General features: G+C 39.9%; 1 protein-coding gene across 2 annotated transcripts in view; it reads left to right on the top strand.

Moving 5' to 3' along the window:
* Window positions 1-21,249, top strand: part of HS6ST2 (heparan sulfate 6-O-sulfotransferase 2) — a 296,226-nt gene that overhangs the window by 202,705 nt on the left and 72,272 nt on the right. The window contains exon 3 of one of the 2 annotated variants that reach the window (XM_058659054.1): window positions 2,972-3,004. The exons of the other annotated variant lie outside the window; for it this stretch is intronic. Coding sequence (XP_058515037.1) covers window positions 2,972-3,004 — 33 coding nt within the window. The remainder of the gene's footprint in view (window positions 1-2,971; window positions 3,005-21,249) is intronic. 2 annotated transcript variants of the gene reach the window in all.

Here is a 21,249-nt window from a genome sequence, read left to right as displayed (position 1 = left end):
AAGTCTTGCTCAAATTCCCGTGACTCCACGGTTCCCTTCATTTTCATCTTGTCCTTTTCTACTACTTTGACATTTAGGCATTTGATGCCATGTAAGGGATATTTAATCATATCTTCCAGAACTTGGCTCAGAAGAAGGTTACTCTTCCTGCTTCTATTCCAACCTGGATGTGATGGAGTTTTGATATCTGCAGGTCCTTCTGCGCATCAACTGCTGCTGCTTCCAGAGCGTGGCTTGTTGACTCATAAATTCAATCTCAGAGTGTCACCTGGGCCAGCTGTCACAGAACATGGCAGCAAGCTATGAGAAAAGGCTGGTAGGGGGGAGGGATGTGGGACTGGAGTGTAGGAAGCTGCCACTGAGAACATTCTAGCATTTCAGGAATATGAGTATGGGGTTTTATGGGTTACCAATGGCCCAACTACAAGATGACCTGATTTACAGCTTTCTGGGGTAGGCTTTCCACATGGAGAAATGATGAATTGAGGCTGTCCTTTGAATGATAAAGAGAATTCCTTCTAATACCAATGTTAAATCTAAAGCATTTGATATATTTTCTATACATATATAAAGGCATACATAATATGCGGAGAAACTCTCACATATAATATATTTCTGTAGAACTCTTTTCCATTTAGATGACTTACCAAATGTGCTCATGGAGGCAGTTTTCTTTTTTTTAAGGTGTGTTTATTTATTTATTTATATTGGAAAGTCACATGTACAGAGAAAAGGAGAGGCAAAGAGAAAGATGTTCTGTCCACTGATCCACTTCCCAAGTGGCTGGAATGACCGGAGCTGAGCAGATCTGAAGCCAGGAGCCAGGAGCTTCTTTTGGGTCTGCCGCATCGGTGCAGGGTCACAAAGCTTTGGGCCGTACTTGACTGCTTTTCCAGGCTGCAAGCAGGGAGCTGGATGGGAAGTGGAGTGGCTGGGGCATGAATTGGAGCCCATATAGGATCCCAGTGCATGCGAAGAGAAGACTTTAGCCACTAGGCTATAGCTCTGGGTCCATGGAGGCAGTTTTATTCACTGCTGTGTCCTTAGTACTTGGAAAAATGCATGATGTATAATTGACAAGAGATATTTTTAGCAGAACACCGTGATTATGTTTAAGACTTCCATTTAAAGGCCTTTGAAGAGTGTGTTTATACATATGTATAAAATGGGTTCTTCAGATTAAGTCATTTTTCTAATCAATATACCTTCCTTTTTTTTCTTTCTCGTAACCTTTTCCCTCTGGCCTTATTTCACTTACAATGACTATCCATGCTTCCGACTTGGGTACCTGTAACACTTTCGTGGTTCATCATTGAATTACTCCACCTCTGGTCATCTGGAATGCAGGTAAGACAATGAGCTGCTGAAAGACTTCTCAGCACAATCACTGCGCACATTTTAATAGGCAGTTGAGACATTCACTTACAAGTTGAAGAAGTAATCATTTTAAATGACAATAGTTCCTGATTAAGGTTCAATTTAATGCTATCCCCAAATAAGTCAAGTGTGTGCTCTGCTGATGTCGAGTAGTACAGTGAAATGAATATTGTGGATTTGTAAAGTATTACATATTTTATTTTGGAATTCTTTGGTGCTAAGAATCAACTTATGGGTTTTTATTTTCTTTTGCAAAGTGTCTTGTTGTTGTCGTTATTGTTGTCATTGTTTTCCACCCAAAGTTGTGCGGTTTTTTGGTGTTGTTCATAAGGCCAGACACAATGGAAGGAGCTTTGGTTTCCCTTCACTGTATAGGGACTGTATGTCGTGGGGAAAGTCATCTTACACAAGACTGTTTTTTTTCTTGTGGCTAGTGAAAGATGAGCACCTTGGTCATCCAATGGTAAGTCAGCCATGGGGACATCTTGTTTTGTAGAGATGATGTCAGGGCTCAGCAAGCATATCAGCTTTCTTCTTGTAACTCTTTCTGTCCCAGAAGTCTTGACAACTCAATACTAGGGAAGGAGAACTTAGCTACAACCAAGGAGTATTAAGGAAAATAAATGGTATACTGCTTTTTAAAGGCTGCTAGGGCTATGCTGCTAGCTGTGTTGTTAGAGATTTTACTTATCTCTAGAACTTGCATATATAGCTAACATAAAGAAAACATTTCTCTCAAGAACCCACACAGGCCATAAATCCCACTCTGGACACAAAAAATCCTGATACATTATAATACCCCTTGTTCTCATATAATACAAAAGCTGAGCTCATTTGAACATTCAGATTAGCAACTGGCTTGGGTAAAACTTCACAGTTTCTGCTAATACCAGAAATTCATGCGGTAGAATTACTGCTTTGTGACACCAAGATGTAGATTATGAAAACAGCTAACCTAGTTTTTTATTCTGTTTTGGTTTCGAGTGGGGGTACATTGCTTGCTTTGATGGATGTCTTGTGTTTGGGTGGAAGGGGCTAGAGAGATGATTTATATTATCGCTTTGTATGTACTTAGAATTTTTGTTGTGCAGAGCATCATCAAGGGCTAATCGTTCTTTTCTCTTTGTAATACACTTGCTTCATATATTCCTGGTATCATGAAAAACCTCCTAAAACTCCTAGATTCCTTCAACTCGGCTTTTCCATGATACCACAGGGTGGGCTCTGTTCAAGTGTTTGTTTTCTTGGCTTTTGTTTTTGCTTAGATTGCCATCACTCTTTGTGAAAGGGAGTGGAATTAGCATGAGTGACTGGTAGATCCATCATCCCCAACCCACAACCCTCTAGAGGTCTGTGTGTTTGTGCCGCCCTAACCATTTTGTCCCTCTGATTCAAACTTTCCCCACTACTAGAGAGGAGCTAACGCCTGAGGAGAGGGGAGGCAAAGTAGGAAAACCATCTATGAATTGTTGCTTTGCAGTTTTGGGACATTGGAGAGCTATGTTGTCACAGTGAAATGCAAAACGTTTTATTATTGAAACTCTCTCTCTTACCATGCTCTTGCTAGCGACTGGTTTTACTGTTCCTTTAACAGGTGGAGGATTTTTCAGATTCTAGATGCAGCGAGGTAAGTGATTATGTATTTCTAGTCTGACTAAACCCGGTTGAGCTAGAACAAATAGACTGTACAAGTGCCTGACAGTTTAATTTAAGCGTAACTAATAGGTAAGCTTCTGGATCAGACAAATCTTTTCCATAACTCTCTTGGAGTTTAAAACAGCTTGAAAACTATGCAGGAATGTAGTCTTAGGTCTGAAGGCTGATCTTATTTTTTAGAAGTAGGAAAAGTGTTCTTGCCCACAATCCCAGTTGAGCAGTAAGTCATTGTTCCTTTTTCCTCACAGTGTTTTGAGTATGCCTGTCTGTCGTCTCTAAGGCTGTAAGGTGCGTTAGTCAACAACTAGGTCATCATGTCCTCAGAGGGCAATCAGTCATTTGAAGATATCAGGGCTTTACACTATGCAAATATGCAGACTTGCAGAATAAAGGAAGCCCATAGGCCAAGAGCCTTTATCACATAGACCTTGCAGAAGAGTACATCTAATCAAACAGAAGATCTTCTTTGCAGGCCAGAAGACAATCCTTGCAGACAAATGTTGTTAAATGCTGTACCATCACATTGATACTAGCACTGAAGGGGCAAGTGTCTGCTTTACTAGCTTGCACATGATGCCCTGCCCACCAGTACTGTACTTGACCTACTGCAGGCTTGCTGGCCCCACAAATATTTACCACTGCCTCTGCTTTCTCATCCTATGCATGTTTGTCCCACCTTATACTCCTTGACCCAATGCCAAGAGCAAACTCTGTAGCTTTGACGTTCTTCCATGGGGCCAACTCCCATTAAAATGGACTAGTTGAGCCAATTTTAACATACCAAGTTTAGTTTTCAGTAGTTGGGCTTCGATGTTCATTATTAGGCCTCAGTGTATTTACTGGAGAGAGGAAAAACATAAATTCACTGTTTGGTCTTATTGCCAGCTGATCATTCATTGAGGTAAATTATATAGACACATACAGACACCTAAATCACATACACAATATTAATGCTACAGGATGTCAAAATAAAATAGATCACATAGGTCATGATAGCAGGAATATTAGATTCTTCTACTAACTAGTTAGTTGACATCAAATAAACCCCATTCTCACTCTGAGCCTTGATTTTCTTATCTACAAAATAAAAGGCGCTAGATGACCAGTAAAATACAGACTGCTACCCTTTGAACTACTGTTAAGGAGGAAGAGTTGAGACTTCCGGGTTGCTTTAAAATTTACTACAAAATAGCGCCATCTCTCTGACACTTTTGCACTTTAACAAAGCACAGCCTGGTATGCTCTTTGTTATGCTGCTGATCAGTTGGACAGGAAGTTATTACCGTAGCAGGTTGTATCTGGTCTTATTGGATGAAAGGCAAGAGAGGAATATGGATGGTCAGATAGGAAAAGAAATAAATAGCTTTGGTAAATAGTGATGGAGTTGTTTTTGAATTCTGTTGGACTGAATTGTGTGTGAGAACTCTTTGCAAAACCAGAACATTTTTCAAATTCTAGTAAACTAATGGAGCTACAATTCATTTGTTAATCCCCTTGTATGTGTAGTTTCATAACTCTACAAGATTGTGATTATCTCTGCCTCATAATGAACAATTTGCTGAAGTGCTTGTCATTTAGTCATCTGAGTAGATTTTTGTAATCCAGAGAAAGGGGAGAGCAATCAGTGGAAGCCATCCCAAATGCCTACTATTATTACTATGCACATGCACAATTAACAGCAATAACAATCTCTTCAGACCAGAACCTTGTTTGTTTATTATAGACAGCAAAAAAAACCATTAATTGTCAGAGTGTTTGCCACTCTCTCTCTCTCTCTCTCTCTCTCTCTTTTTCCTATAGCCAACTCTACTATTAAGGTCTGTACTTGTTTGTAAACAAAATATTTGGATGGATTTTTCAATGCATCCTTTTTATATAGTTTCCAAGCTTCTCTTTAAATTAACAATGCAGACTTGAGCCAGAGATATAGTATAATACTATTTTGACAATAGATCTTTATAAACTTAATAAACTAAAGGATGCTAATTATGCCAACCAGTTCTGTTGCTGCCTTTATACTCTATTTCATATTTAATATCTTTACAATGATGAACATTTGACTTGAATATAAAACTTCTAGAACCTCAAGGCTGGAGGGGATCCCTCACATCAGCCTAACTCCCTCGTTTTGGGGATCAGTTTGGTGATCAGTAATTTGAATCTCAGTGACAACCACCAAGTCAATGACACCACACCTTTGTTCTTAAACTTTCAAACCACTGGGAATTATTGTCATAAATACATTTGCAATCGGACTGCTTGTTTAAGAATCACATAGCTTCGCATGCTTTCCAAAGAGCTGAATCAGAGTTCTTTGCATATGCTCTTGTATTTCCATAATGTTGAAGGTAAATGTGTGAAAGATGTCCTATGCAAAGAGACTGGCAGTGGGAGAATGAAGGCAATCAATATTAGCTCTCTTCTTCTCATGCACAGATTGCCTAAGAATATTAGCATAGTATAGAATATCTTGACATGGAAGTATTACTTTGGTGGCTGAGGCAATGGACTTTTAGCGTCAAATCAATCCCAGGTTCAAAACGGGCACTGCCACTTCCTAGCTGTCTGGCTTTCAGCAATATGTTTAAGCTTTGTCAGCTTCAGTTATTATTTTCACATGTAAAACATATATAGACTTGTGGAAATTGAAGTATCATATAGGTCAAATGCTTAGCACCATTCCTAGCACATGGTAACAACTAAGTAGTAGTGGGTCATGTTGATATTGTATGGTCCCCTCATACGAATATTTAATACTATACTGGCTTTAGGTTTCTGCATATACACCTGTACAGATCCACATGTGGGCACAGAGTCCAAAAGAATGACCTTGGCAAGGGTGCTTTGCCACAGGTGATCCATAACCTACATGCTTCAAAATCTGATGGCTTCTTCTTTGGCCTCTGTTTTCTTGACCTCTTTGGAGAATCTTCTACTTTGCTACATCTTCTTGCTTGAATGTGTTCATAATGTGTCATGTTGCCATCTAAGAACCTAAGCACCCCTTAGCTTTCCTTTTTTGGGTTCTTTTAAAGACAGTCTTGTGTGCACGCATGCGTGTACAAATGCGTACACACACACACACACACACACGTCTCTCCTCTCACCTCTTTAAATGGAACAATTCCCAAGGTCCTGTCATTGATCTGCTTCTCTTCTCTTGCTGTGTTCTCTCCCTGGGTAATTTAATCTTCTCCTGTCGTTTCACCTTTAACCTCTACACTAATGATTCCCAAATTGACCTCTGCAATCCTTAATTCATTCCGGAGCTCCAGGCTTACTCTAATTTCCAATTGCCTGCTGAGATTCTCCAGGGCAGCATATCCTAGGAGGCTGAAAGTGTAGCCTGGCTTTTGTCATCCTCAAGAATGCAGATGGGGAATGTAGCTCTAGTAGTGTTAAAAGTTGAAAACAAGCAACTAGTGCAGGGCATTAGACTGAGCAGCACTACAAGTGGTCTTAAGTTATCAAAGGGGTTCAAAACGAACCTTACTGGGAAAGCATGACAGGTAAATCGTGAACTTATTATCAACTAGAGATTTAAATTGCAAATTGGAACATTGAAAGATGGATGTTTTCTAGGGAAAGGCGCACAGTTATCCTCTGAAAATTGAGTTCAGTTTTTGAGGTGCTGAATGATTGGTGTGTTTAGAGGAAGTTCTAATTAGAATCCCCTTTCTTGGGATATTTATCATAGCTAGTCTTGTTTTCATGTTTTGTTACAAAAACTCACATTCCAAAAGGAAGGATGACGTATTCAAGCAGAAGGATGATATTGTGAGAATTTGAGAACACATGCATGTATAAACACACATCTGCTGGTTCAGGTGTAGTTGTGGTTTTTAATGCAAATAACTCTATCCAGCTGTAGGTAGATTTTCCTCCATCATCCATTCTGCAAGTATGTTCTGAATACACCCAGCTCTCTGTGAAACAATAAGGTAGTAATTCTAGAACATATAGGGTCTCTGTCCTTAAATGCCATACATTTCTCTCTAGCAGTGTGCAGGCACATTGAGAGTTCAATTTGGTCTAGAAGTATTTCCAGAATGTGACAGATTGTTTGATGAGAACGACCTTGCTGACAATCTTAATGACTAAAGAGGAGCTTAAGGCAAATAAGATAGTACTGAAGCGAAAAAAGAAAGTGCATGACTTCAAATTGGAAATTGATTATGTCCTTAGTAAATATTGAATTGGTTTCAGGTTTTACATTTCAGATTGGCATGTCAGTTATTCAGGCTGGAGTTAGAATGATTATGTCTAACCCTAAAACTGAATTAGAGCAAAAGGATAGACAAATCTTGTTTAAAGAGTATACAGTGGTTAGGAAATGGAGTCATAAATGAGCTTTTCCTACAGAAATTATAAACTTGGGGCTGATGTCTTTAGCACAGAGAACAGTATCCCTTCTGCGAAAGTGTGGTACCATTTCTTAGGTTCCTAACTTAAAGTAGAGTCACTACCATTGGGTTACTACCCTTTGGGGAATTCAAAGGCCATCTTATCCAATAAAGGGAAATGACCTACTCGCAATGAGTTCCTGGCTTTCACAGTTGTCATTCAATATCTCCTGGAGAACTTGGGTCTCATCCTTTGTTTGCAAATTAATTTCCAAGAGTTCCCCTTCGCTTAAATCTCAAAGTCCAGTAGTGATCACTCTCAGGTCACAAGGATCCCTTGTTCCATTAGTCAACTTAGAGATCTATCTGAATATGTCAAGAGAACCCACATCCCGTTCTACTATGCAAGTGCCTCTCTTAGAACTCTTATGTCATAAAAACTCATAAAAATGGTGTACATACTGACCAGTACTTTTATTTTCTTTACCCTAAATGAGGTAGAGACAGTGATACACATACATCAGAAATAAGAATGAAAATCTTGAATTTAAACTTTTGAATAGTTTGATTTGTATGGTTTTTATCCATTGTAGTCTGACTTCTTTTATCTTTCTCAAATTCATTCATTCAATAGGTATCCCCTGAACATTTATTATAGTCCAGGCACTGTTCTCGGGTCCCTATAAGGAGCATGTGAGGAGGGCAAGATTTGAAAATTAAACATGTACATAAGTAAATGAGCAAGATAATTTTTTAAAGATTTATTTATTTTCATCAGAAAGTAAGATCTATAGAGAGAGGAGAGACAGAGAGAAAGATCTTCAAGTGGCTGTGAACCAGTCCGAAGCCAGGAGCCAGGAGGTGCTCCCGGGTCTCCCACGTGGGTGCAGGGTCCCAAGGCTTTGGGCCATCCTTGACTGCTTTTCCAGGCCACAAGCAGAGAGCTGAAAGGGAAGTGGAGCTGCCGGGACATGAATCAGTACCCACATGGGGTTCTGGCACATGCAAAGACAAGACTTTAACACTAAGTTGCAGCGCCAGGCCCACAAGATTATCTTAATGATAACTGCCAGGAAGAAAAGAAAATCAGTTGAACAGGGATATCAGAGAGAGTGGAGGAGGGAACAATCAGACCCTTTTCTATGGACTTTGGACCACAGAGTTTGAATCTTTTGCTTTCCTCTGTTTCATGCTAGCCTGGTTTGATACCAATTCTAAATTTTGCTGCTTCTGGTCATTTTATCATTAGGAACATCTCACTTTATGTAGCACCAAAGCATCACCCAACATCCTTCCTTAAGTTTTTGTTTCACACATTTCTTGTCATTGTCAGCATTACAATTTATCGGATTAAAGCATTTCCTCCTAATATTGTGCAAATAAGCCTGCAGACCTTTGAGATATGAGTATCTCTCTTGTTTACTCAGAGCACTTTTGCTATTGAAGTCAAACTACCTGTTGAAAAAAAAAGTATTCAAAGTTAGTAAGCACTGAGTTTCCCCCATTTCTGTAGAATGAAGATCCCAGGGTCCCAGCCTTAACTACCACACAATGAGTGAATGATGTGACCTTAAACATGTGACTTCCTGCCTATGAGTGCATTTCCTCGCCATTAAAAGTAGTGTTTAAAGTAGATGATCCTTGACTTTCTTTTCAGCTTTAAAGTCGTACAATTAGTCGTTTACAGAGACACAGATCAAAATCTCTTTCCAACATTCTATTTAATTTTGTAGATTGTATAGATAGAAACATTTTTAGTGTATCAGAGCTGCTTTGATTAAGCATGCGTTTTCCAGCAACTGCCAACTTTACAGTTCTTGTAAATGTAACAGGAAAATGAAATATTGCTTGTTGTTTTAACCTCTACTAGCTAGGTCAACAGTTCAGCATCATGGATGCAATTGTCAGCTTAAAGATGAGTATCTGAAAGCTCAGTGTCCTTTTAGTTTGCCCACAGGGAATTCAAAACAGTGACTCAATAGCACTGAACAAAGGAATGAATTCCAAATTGTTTTTGGGAGATGGTACAAGTGTTTCTTGCTAGAGTTAGGTGCCAAGTAAAGCATGTTAATGCTTAGAAGGCCACTCGTGATTCTGTCAGCCGTCACTGTGCTGTCTTCTTCAGCATCTAGTTTAAGCCCTTATAGAAATCTATTTATGTCCTAAAAAGTTTGCCTTTCATAAAATCTCCCATCTTCCCCAATATCTCCTATCTTTCCAAAATGAGCTTCTTGGGAAAATATGGGGAAACAGGAAGAATGGGTTTGGAGAAGATAGAACAGAAAGTTGCTGACATCTGAAAAACTCTTGCATCTCCCTCCCTTAAAAATTCAATGTTGTCACTATTCCATTTATCATTCAGAAACTTGGCTATGTTGTAAAAACAAAACTAAGATCCATCACTAGATTTTAGGAAGACAGTCCCCAAAATTCCAAGAATAGCTGTGGATGTTTCTGTGGCAAAGGAGTTTTTCAGGAGAAGAGGAGCCAAGAGGGTTTGAAAACTCAGCTCTGATTTACAGTCCCAGAATATCTTGACATGGAAAAAGAGCAGGGCTTAGAGAAAGAAGTAAGAGCGCTTGGGGAGTTCCTGTCTGACCCTAATTTAAAAGACGGGTATGTTCTGCGGCTGAGCAAACAGAATCACAGCTAGACAATGACTTCTCTAAACATATGCAGCTAATGAGTGACAGATGCAGGACCAGACCCAGTTCAACTGAATGCTGTCCATTATCTTGATGTGTAATTAACCATACAGGCTGATATTTGGGGGAGGGGAGTCCTTGTTCACTTACTTTCACTCTTTAGTTTTCTATTTTACATTTATGGCTAGCACTTGTAATTGTCCATACACAAAAAAACTTTACCGACAAGGTGGGCAAAAGTCTCTTAGGAATGGCTTATGGGAATTTCATTCTGGAGGATTTGGAGCTAGCTGACAAATAGTGCAGGGAGAGAGTGACTAGGTTGCTAATAGAGCTACACCTTGTCGGTAAAGGTTTTTTTGTGTATAGACAATTACAAGTGCTAACCATAAATGTAAAATCTCCCACATGGGATGTAAGATGCCCAGATCCTTCCTCATAGGATCTAATGTCATCAGAACAATAGCCGGGAGCCCTGAGTGGACCACAGAAACAGAAGAACAGTAAACTACCTTCGGGACTCGGGAGGGGAACTTTCTCTGGTCCTAACTTAGTTCCAATTTTGGATCCCCATCCTCTCTTGCAATGACCATCAGGGTCGCTCCAGAGGTCCCCTCCCCCCCAAAAAAATTAGATTAGATAGTCAGAGACCAATAATGAAAGCTTAGAACAGACAGGAAACAGCTTGGACTCACATATACCTTACTAGGTAGCACACAAAGATTAGTTACCCTTCACTAAGGTATTGAAGATTTCTCTGCACACCCCTCCTAAAACTGTTCTGCACCTCAGCTGTTGACATATGCCTTGTTAGAGTTATAAGCCAGTTTAGACTATCCCAAAATCCGCCAAGTTCAGTAAAAATTATGCTTCAACACTATAAACTGCTAAATATAAAAATGAAAACAGACACGAGACAGCTGAATAGTACCCTATAGCCATTATAAGGTGTATAGCAGCCGGTTGTGTATAAACTAAAATTGAAATGTCAATGAAGTAGTCACAGGATGAGGTTAAGAACTTGCATTTTCTAACTTATGGGTCACTCAGTACCATGTCAATTAACTCCATAATGTTGTAGATTGTTGTTGATGTTATGTTGGGGCTTTTAATTGATCGGGATGACTTCTGCCAGCTCTGCTTTCAGACCAGAGATGGTCTCCCCAAGAAACCGTTGAATTTATCTGGACAGTAAGATGCTGGACTCTGTGCATGGTACATGCTTGCAATGAAAGAAGCATGACTGGATTTGAACTGTAATACTGCAACAAGGTGGAGGAATCCACCATGGGGGGAGGGTACAGGGAGGTGTTGGGGGAATCCCAGAGCCTATGAAACGGTGTCATAAAGTAAAATGAAATTATAACAAGATTATTATAAACTATAAAAAAGAAATAGAGCCTGAACTCAAGAGTTGGCTGAAATAAATGAAGAAAGGCAGGTTTCTGACTCTAACTGGGCACCCACAGTTAAAGGTGGCTGTCATCACTTTAATATTCTTAATGAAGGCTGTAGTTCATCCTTCAGAAGATTTAAATATATTTTGTTTTATGGTTTTAGTTCCTTGAACCTTTCTCTAGGCATAACTGTAGCCAATACCTTCTCTTTCTAGTTCATATTCTACACGATTTTTTCTGTAATGTTTTCTATTACTTTGGCCTCACTGTTTTATCCAGGACATTCATTGCTCAACTATATATCACAGGAGCTCTGATCTTTGTGTAAAAGGGAACACTAGTTCACAAGTCAGATATTACTAGAATATTTCTGTTTCTTTCCAGAGATAAAATATTTCCTACAAGGCAAATAGTCTTTCTTCAAAATCTTAAATTGTATCTTGAAGCAAAATGTCCATCATATTGGCACTGTGGGGCTTCCTGTCCCTTCCCTTTTGTTGACTTTTCATGCAATGTGTTCCATTGATTTTCTGGACAATGCAGTCTTCCTTCACGTGCCAGACACTCAAATTGTAAGGAGGTTTAATCAAGGCCCTGTGTGGTTTGAAAACATTTCAACTGTCCTAGTTTAAGAGGCAGATATGCTAGAAACCATCTGTAACTAGCTTTTGGTGGCATACTGGTCTTTCTTCTTATGACCGCTACCATTTTCCAACTTGATTTCTGCTTACCACTGGGTACAGTTCCCCTTCTATTTTGTAGGAGTGCTTATTCATTTGCCAGGAGCCCTAAGAGAAGATTGCTCATTTGCAGTGTGGGACTCCAGAGTCATCCTGAACTGGCAAAAATGGGCCTTTAAGTGGCTTTTACTGATTGTTTCTATATTAAAATGTAAATGCACACAAGGCTGTAAGAAGAACTTATACAGTCTTTCTCCCATTTTTTATGCGAATTGATTTGACAATGTCATAGATGATGCATGAGGCAAAGTAAAAGGGTTTCTTAAGCCCATTACAGTTTGTTTGCATGAAAAGGGATACAAGCTACAGGGGCCAAGTAGAGGGAATGAGCATTGCGGGATGCTTTAGACAAGAGCTGTTTTGTGACCACAAACTCCTTTTGGACCATAGCCCACCTTTGAATCTACTCAGGGGAAAGTGGTCACTGTTATATTGTTTTGCATGAATAACCTTTTCTGACTAATTAATGAGAATTAACTTCTGGTTGCATAGGGAACAGAGAGGTTTTATGAAATTCATGAGGGGTGAAATATATGGAGAGCATCTCCACAAGCTAATTAGTTATAATGTTATAAATGCTGGCATCTCCTGTGACCAAAGGAAATAGTAGAGGAGCTTACGATTCTCTGAAAAGTACGTAGTGTCTTATTATTGAAGAGCCGCGTGATTGAACTCTCTGATCATGAAATTTAATGGCAAGCCATCCACCAGGAGAGTTTGCTAAGCCTCATTTATTTCTCTCTATTTGAGTAGATTTGGTGTCTTTTTCCCAAAGCCAGTAAAATATTTATAAATAAAATATTACTCTTGAGGTTGATTTTAAATTCAACACATGCCAGCCATGGCTTAACATGCGTTTCTAAGCATGGTTTTGCTAATCTGAGTGCCGAGTGAAAGCAGGATAACGAGGAACTGGTGCTCCCTCGGAGCCTTCTGTCCTATGATAGTGCCAAGGACAGCATCTCTGATGGTCCATTCTCATGCAGGAGGTGTTTCATATCTTGGTGATGAGTACTTTTGCTCAGTACTAGTTAAGATTTTATTTATTTGAAAAGAGGAAGACAGATACAGAAAGAGAAATTTCCCATGTGTGCTGGTCACTCTTCAAATGCCCACAACAGCCAGGGCTGGAGCCAGCTAAAGCTGGGAACTGGAAACTCCATCTGAGGTCTCCATGTGGATGGCATGAACTGAATATCTTGAGCAATTGCTGCTGCGTAACATGGCCCATATCTGCATGCATGCTACAATCAGGATCAGAAACAGGGTATTGAATCAAGATACTTGGATGTGGGATGCTGGCTACTTGCCCACACCCTGTTCATGATTATTTACAATCTACAATCAAAGATTAGTTGACACTGACTCATATTGAGACTGAGGGTAAACAAGAATGCAATTTGGTTAGTACCCAGTAATGTTTCTGAAGATTTACTATTAATAGCCTAATTCAGTCAGTCATTACAGGTGTAGTTATTAAACACCTAACATAATCTGGCACTATGTTGAATACTAGGGATGACAAATGACTGTGACAGGAAAAGATTTTCTTTCTGGAAGCTTAAATTCTAGTGGTGGATACAGAACATGCAAAGTAAGCATGTCCAATAAAACATGTCCAAATTGTAAGAAGTGCTGTGAAAAAAAAAGTGTGGAGTGCTTGGTGGGGAATATGGTGTCTTGGGAATAACTGCAGGTAAACTTATACTTCATGGGTGAATTTCATTTTTGAAAAACATCAAAAATGCTATATAGCCAAGTTGATTGATAAGGATTTTGGCCCTGGATGAGATATATGAAATGACTGTACTCTTCCTGAGTATCAGTAAAATTCTGTGGTATATGAAGCAGTGATAGCATGTCCATCTTTTTAATTGTAGTGAAACACCTCGAGTAATGGGTGTTGTCCTTTGGTAATCATTTAGGCTGCTGTAACTAACAATAGCCTTGTCTCTATTTCTGTGCTTCTCTTCAATTCTGGTCACCCCTTGCCATTATCAGCAAATACATTTTGTTATGTTAGTAGAGCTATCCTAAACGATATGGTACAACTACATGAAATTTGAGTATAACAGCTTATGATTGAGTCCTTTCATTCCATTAGTGCCAAATAAAGTGAAATTTCATTGTGACATTTCTTATTTCAATTCATTTAATGCTAACGCAGCAGTTTGGTGAAACATAATCAGCGTGAGTCTATGAAAAGCAAGACTGTTAGGAACAAGGATATAAAGTTTGAGATGAATGGACAAAGGCCGTGAAAGGAGATCTGAAAACCATTTTTGTATTCCTTCCTGTGCTAACTGGAGTACTTTCTCCCACTCTCCTTTAGGGATCCTTTTACTCTGGCGATATCCTCAGTAAGGGTGATTATGTAAAATGAAAAGTAACCATTGATAGTATTTAACTACATTCTGGTGTGACTTCAGCTCCCTTCCTTGAAAAGCATTGGTCTGTTCAGTGGATGTTTACTTGAGCAGCTACTCTGCTAGACACCATGTTTGCTTCCGTGCAACTCACAGTTGCATTGAGGAGGCAGAACTAACCACTCTGGTGGCATATGGTGCAGGTTAATATAAAGATATACCACTGGGGCCCGGTGCCGTGGCCTAGCGGCTAAAGTCCTCGCCCTGAACGCACCGGGATCCCATATGGGCGCCGGTTCTAATCCCGGCAGCTCCACTTCCCATCCAGCTCCCTGCTTGTGGCCTGGGAAAGCAGTTGAGGACGGCCCAAGGCCTTGGGTTCCTGCACCCTTGTGGGAGACCCGAAAGAGGTTCCAGGTTCCTGGCTTCGGATCGGCGCAGCACCGACCGTTGCGGCTCACTTGGGGAGTGAAACATCGGATGGAAGATCTTCCTCTCTGTCTCTCCTCCTCTATATATATCCGCCTTTCCAATAAAAATAATAATAAATCTTTTTTTAAAAAAAGATATACCACCGGTGCTTCGAAAGAGTTTGTATCACGTTCTGGTTGATGGGTCAGAAACTACTGAAGAACGTATTCTATGATTTAGTGCAGCAAGCGATGGAGCAGGGATGCTCATTTTCTTTATCTCTTCTCAACCTTGGCTCTATTCATATGCATTCACCTTAAATGAATTTGCCAGTTTTTAAAGGCTGGTAGAATGGTGAGATCCAGCTATACATAAGTTGTTTTTATAGACTGTTCTATGGTTTCTTCCTAAATATTGAACCAGATTGATTCAGAATAATTCTCATCTGACTTACTGTAAGGAGTTTCATTTTCTTTTCTTTCTTTAACTTAATTTTTTAAAAATTTTCTAATACAAGCTCTATTTCGAGCAGCAACTATAGCTGAGCCAAAAGCCAAGATCCATTGCCTGTTTACATAAGACTCTTAATAGGCGCTGAACAGAGGATTAAGATAGTCCTGTCTTTTGGGAGCATATAATCTAAAACAGACAACAAACTGGAAAGAATATCTATCACACTTGATATGCTCATTTCCCTTCCCGTATAAATCCAAAGAAAACAGAAAGTGGCAAGTCACATTCTACAGGACTGATAAATTCCCTTAGAGAGTATCCATTCTCTTTTGGTGACTTTTCAAGTGATGAGTATACTGTAGGTAATACACAATAGATTACAGTGATTTCTCTTAAAAAGTGGAGATGAGACAGTAAATAATTTTCTTTTTTTTTATATTATCAGCAAGTTACACTGGAGGGCATGGATTAAATTAAAAGTGGATTATTGATTTGCCATCAGGAAATATGTACAGTATTTGAAATATTCTAAAGTCAGGATCAACTTTGGGGTGGAAGAGTTATCATAAAAATGGATTTCAGAAACTGACCTTGAGCTATTTCCTCATAAGTCCACAGGCGAAAGTGACATCTGCGTAGTAATAAAGGTGTGACCTCTGTAACATAAGGAAACATTACCAAAACATAACCAAAGCTTGAAGCTGAGGCAGCACAGTAAAGTAATGGAAGTCCACTCTTCAGCATTTGCGTTAGAAGGCTGTGATCATCTGGGAGAATAGTTGAAAAGTACAACACATGCCAAAATGTGATTAATTTCCTGAAACTTATCTATGTCTGTGTGAGAGACCCAGAGAAAGGAACCGAAATGTGGACTTGGAGAGCCATAGCAAGAGGCTGAAGCAGAGATGGACAAAGACCAAGAACTGCAAGTCAGCCAACCTAGTTTACATTGCAGCTCTATCATTTAATTCACTGAGAGTCCTTAGCCAGGACATCCACCTCCATACCTTACTTTCTCCATCTGTAACTTGAAGGTATAAAACTAGAGGATAACTATAGACTTTACTGGCTGTTTGGTTCTGGTCGTGGGATCTAGGTAAATGAAAGGACAAGCACATGGATAGGCAGGAAATATACCTTGGCAGGGAGATAAACAGACAGACCACATTCATACACATGCTAATTTCACAGGGCAAAACCAAGACCATCATGAGCCAGCAGACTGTGAATCAACGAAAAGCACCAGCTAGAGCCACAGACTCATCTCATCAGTTCTGATATTGCCATAGTGAACTGAAGAATTGGCAGCGTTCTTTTTGCCTGGCACTGGCGCAGCTTCCTGAGGACCAGCATTTAGGCCTTGTGACTGGCTTAGCTGATTTTCATTCCTCTACAGACTGAGAATCATAGCTGTGGGAGAACCTATACATGCTCTCTGATGTCCAAATGGAAGAAGTCAGATGTCAGTCAGAAGTCAGATGTCAGCTCCCCCAACAGAGGGGAGACAGAGGTATAAAATGTCTATGCTTTAACATCTTGAGCCTGAGAAAATTTGAAGAAGTTACCACTTGTGCTCTGACCCAACTTTCTGTCTGGATACCTGTCTGTGAATATCTGTGGTTAACTTTGAACAAGCTAGATTCCCTAGGCTTTCTGTGTTGACCACATTTAAACTTTCTTGAGACTTGTTCACAAGGTCACAACATGGGTGAGCATAATTAGTACTTGTCAAGCCCACAGCCAGTTGAATGACTTTAGTAAAGAGCTAACAATGTACTCAGTAGACAGACCAAGTGCAAAGAAAAGATGAAGCGTTACAGATGGGTTTTGGTATCTGGTTTGTTTCACTTTAATTGATTTGTGCAGGAAATAAGATACTGTGATTTCTTGCTTTGACTGCATGCAGTTTTTCATCTCTTGCCAAAATAATGCCCCAAGAATTAAGCCTGAGGGCACACAGGCTGATAGGAAGCCCTTCTGTGTGAGAATTTGATTAGGCATTGGTCTCTGCAGAAATTCCCATGGCTTTTAGGATGTCATTTTGAATTTAGACAGAATTTCATATTCTGATGCTTGTACAAAGATGCTTCAAAAATGTGTGAAAAATTGGAATTAAAAGCTGAGTTTATTTTGGTATAAATAACTTTGTTTTTTTACACTAAAGTTTTTTCACTCTATATTATCAACTGCAAATCAGAGAAAATGTGATATTGATATTTTTAGATCTAGCTTCATTCACTAAGCATAATCTCCAGGTGTATCAAGTGTTTTGCAAAAATGTTAGGATTCATTCTTTTCAGTGGTTGAGTAGCATTTCATAGTGTGTATGTGCGTGTGTAAATATATACATATGAAACACATTTTGTTTATCCAGCCATCAGTTGATGGCATTTAGGTTGATTCCACATCTTAGCTGTTGTGAATTGAGCCACCATAAACATGGGCATATAGATAAATCTTTCATGTGCTGATTTCATATTCTTTGTGTACATTCCCAGGAATGGGATAGCCCGGTCCTATGGAAGATCTAATTTTAGTTTCCTGAGGACTCTCTATACTGTCTTCCATAAAGGTTGTGCATGGTTACATTTAAAATTTTAAAGTTATTTTAAAATAAACTTCCAGGCATATGAAGCATCTTAAAAAGGTTCATGGAAGTCACATGTAATGAAAGAAATACACGAGTGGATTCCAAATTTTTGCACCAAAATAAGCTTATCTTTTGATTCCATTCTTCCATGAAATTTTTCAAGTTCCATCATACATTTCAGAAGATTATATAAAAATCTGCTCCACAAAAAACGGGGCAAGTATTTATCTTAGCCATAAGTATACCAGCTCAGTTGCCCACATTCCCACACTGCAACGCGTGGGTTTATGTCCCCTGTCTGGATTCTGATTCTGATTTCCCTGTAATGCAGTCCTTGGGAGGAAGTTTGAGGATTTGAAAAATTAGGTTCCTGCCACCCACGTGGGGGGACTTAGATTAAGTTCTAGGTTCCTGGTCTCCATTCAGCTTAACTCTGGCCTTTGCAGACATTTGGGGGAAATCATTAGGCAGATAGGAACTCTGTCTGTGTGGGTCATAAATAAAGCATTTTTTAAAAATGCATTTCTTCAGCGAAAGCTAGATAATTAGGATAACAGAATCAGTGCCTTGTCTACCACTCTAAATCTTTCTTTACCAACTTTGGCCATCACTAGAATTCCCTGTTTCCCAGGCCAAAACAGTCCTGAGAACAAATGCCAGCGTGAGCATAGCACAGCGGGAACACACAGAAATCTGGCTGAATGCAGCCCTACCTTATACCAAGTGCCTTGTGGTGTCAGTTGATTCAGATTGTACCTGTTTGCAGAGAGAGGTGGTGTCTACATGCATTTCTGGGCAGACCTCTTCCAGGGACCCAGGACCCTGGACCCCTACAGCCACCATCCCAGTCCTCAGCCCCATCGAAAAGTTTAAATGCCAGCTCAAACTTCACCTACCTTCAAACTCCTAACTCTGCAGAATTTGTTCTACTCAGTCTTTCACATCTTACCAAATGGCAATGCTTTCCTTAGGTGAAACTCCTCAGTCTCTTTCACACTTCATTTTTCTCTCTGACTATACCTTACCCACCAGCAGATTCTGGCTCCTCTACCTTCATAACGTATCTGGAATCTGACCGCTGTTCTTCACTCTGACCACGGCCAGCCTAGTCCAAGCCACCATCATTTTGTGTATAGGCTTATACAAAAGCCTCTTGGTTGACTTCTCTACATCCACCATCAGCCTCCCTTCCTTCCCACTATTGCCTTTAGTTTTTGTACATTTATTTATTTTTATTGGAAAGGCAGATTTACAGAGAGAAGGAGAGACAGAAAGAAAGATCTTACATCTGCTGACTCACTCCATAAGTGGCTGCCATAGCTGTAGATGAACTAAGCCAGGAGCCAGGGGCCTTCTCAGGGTCTCCCATGCAGGTGCATGATCCTAAGGCCTTGGGCTGTCCTCTGCTGCTTTCCTAGGTCACAAGCATGGAGCTGGATGGGAAATGGAGCAGCCTGACATGAATTGATGTCTATATGGTATGCCAGCATGTGCAAGGCGAGTACTTCAGCCACTGAACCCTTGTACCAGGCCATGGTGTCTTTATTTTCTACACAATGACCATGAGTGCTAATCCTTTTAAAATGTTCACTCAAATCTGCAGTGTCTCTTGATCTCAATCAGAATACAGTATTGCAAATCCCTTCACTGTTTCATTCAGAACACATTCTTGCACAGTCCTTCATGGTTTGATTCTTTCTTGCTTGTCTACCTTTAGTATTTGCACTGCCATTCTCAATTTGGTCTCCTTGCTTTGCTTGAAATGTTACCAGGCTAGGGGCCAGCATTATAGCACAGTGGGTTAGACTACCACCTGCGGTGCTAGTGTCCCATAAGAATTTCAGTTCAAGTTCTGGCTGCTCCACTCTGATTCATGTGTCTGGGAAAGCAGTGGAAGATGACTCAATTATTGGGCTCCTGCCACTCATTTGGAAGAACAGGATGGAGTCCCACACTCCTGGCTTTGGCCTGTCTGTGTGGCCATTTGCAGAGTGAACCAGTAGATGGAAGGCATCTCTCCCTTTCAAATAACATTTTTAAATATATCAGGCTCCCCGTTACTCCAGGGCCTTTGCATTTGATTCTCTTTCTACTACGAAAGATCTTATCCTTGATATCTACAGCTTGGAGTCCTTCTTTCAGGTATTTTTTCAAGGGTCATGAGAATCAGAGGAATCTGACTCCTATATCAAAGTTTATGAACTTGGCCAGAAGGTCTGTGATGACCTTCAAACAATTGCAAGTCAAGTGACAGAAGAGGAGCCATGTGGTTTTTGCTAAGCATTTGTACCTCTCAGTAGGCTGTGCTTCTTGGTTCCAGGGTTGATGCTGCTTCTGTCTGCATCATCATTCACAAGGCCGACACCCTGCTAGGCACTCAGCCCATCTTTGCAGGATGAAAGCATGAGTCTTATTTTTAAATATTTAATTACATTTTTAAAAAGCACTAAAATTCTGAATTTTCATGCCTGTCTCAAGCTTTTTCCTGAACATGTCTGAGAAATAATATCTGTACCTTTGTTGCAGACCCAGTCCCTTAGGGAGATAACAGAGTCTAATTTCTGTGTATTAACTCACTCATTTTCATTTTAAAATCCCTGTTAATTTCACACTGGAAGGACTATTAAAATGCCAAACCTATCAGTTGGATCAAGAAAATCTTAGTGACGTTAGCAACTGATTTAATAACTAAGTTAACACTCAACTAGTGAAAAAACATGCCTAACATGGGTTCCTGAATTGTTTTACCTGGAATCAATCTTCATCTCCTTTATTTCCATCCTTTATTTAACAGTGTGCCCAAGTTCAAAACATTAGCGTAGGAACACTTTTTCATCTAATATTCTCATGGTGCTCTTTTTTTCTGTCTCTGCCCTTTGAGATCTCTCCCTAGACACCGGTTAGAGAAAGTTGGCCTTCTCCGAAGTTCTTTATTCCTGGATCCTGTTGACACCAGCTGTAAATACTGTGTCCCTTTGCTGCCTGACAATTAGAGGAAGGTCACTTCCACAGCATGGGACTCTAAGTCAATGGCTAGAAAGACTTGGTAAAACTCTGTACTTATTGCCAGTACTTCTCTTAAACCAGCTCTGCACCCAAGTGTCAGAGTTTCAGATTTTAACTCCTCTAGTTCCTGAATGTGATGATGACTTTTATTTAGCCTGCTACCTAGATCAGTCCCAAGTGGCTGCCCCATGTTCCCTGATATCTTTCAGGTGTATCACATGAGAGTTTTACCTATATAGATATAGGAGAAAAATGGTATTGTGAG

Source organism: Ochotona princeps, chromosome X, assembly GCF_030435755.1.
Source record: "Ochotona princeps isolate mOchPri1 chromosome X, mOchPri1.hap1, whole genome shotgun sequence".
NCBI classification, from domain to species: domain Eukaryota; kingdom Metazoa; phylum Chordata; class Mammalia; order Lagomorpha; family Ochotonidae; genus Ochotona; species Ochotona princeps.
The sequence above is the reverse complement of the archived record's forward strand: the minus strand, read 5'-3'. Positions and strand labels throughout refer to the sequence as shown.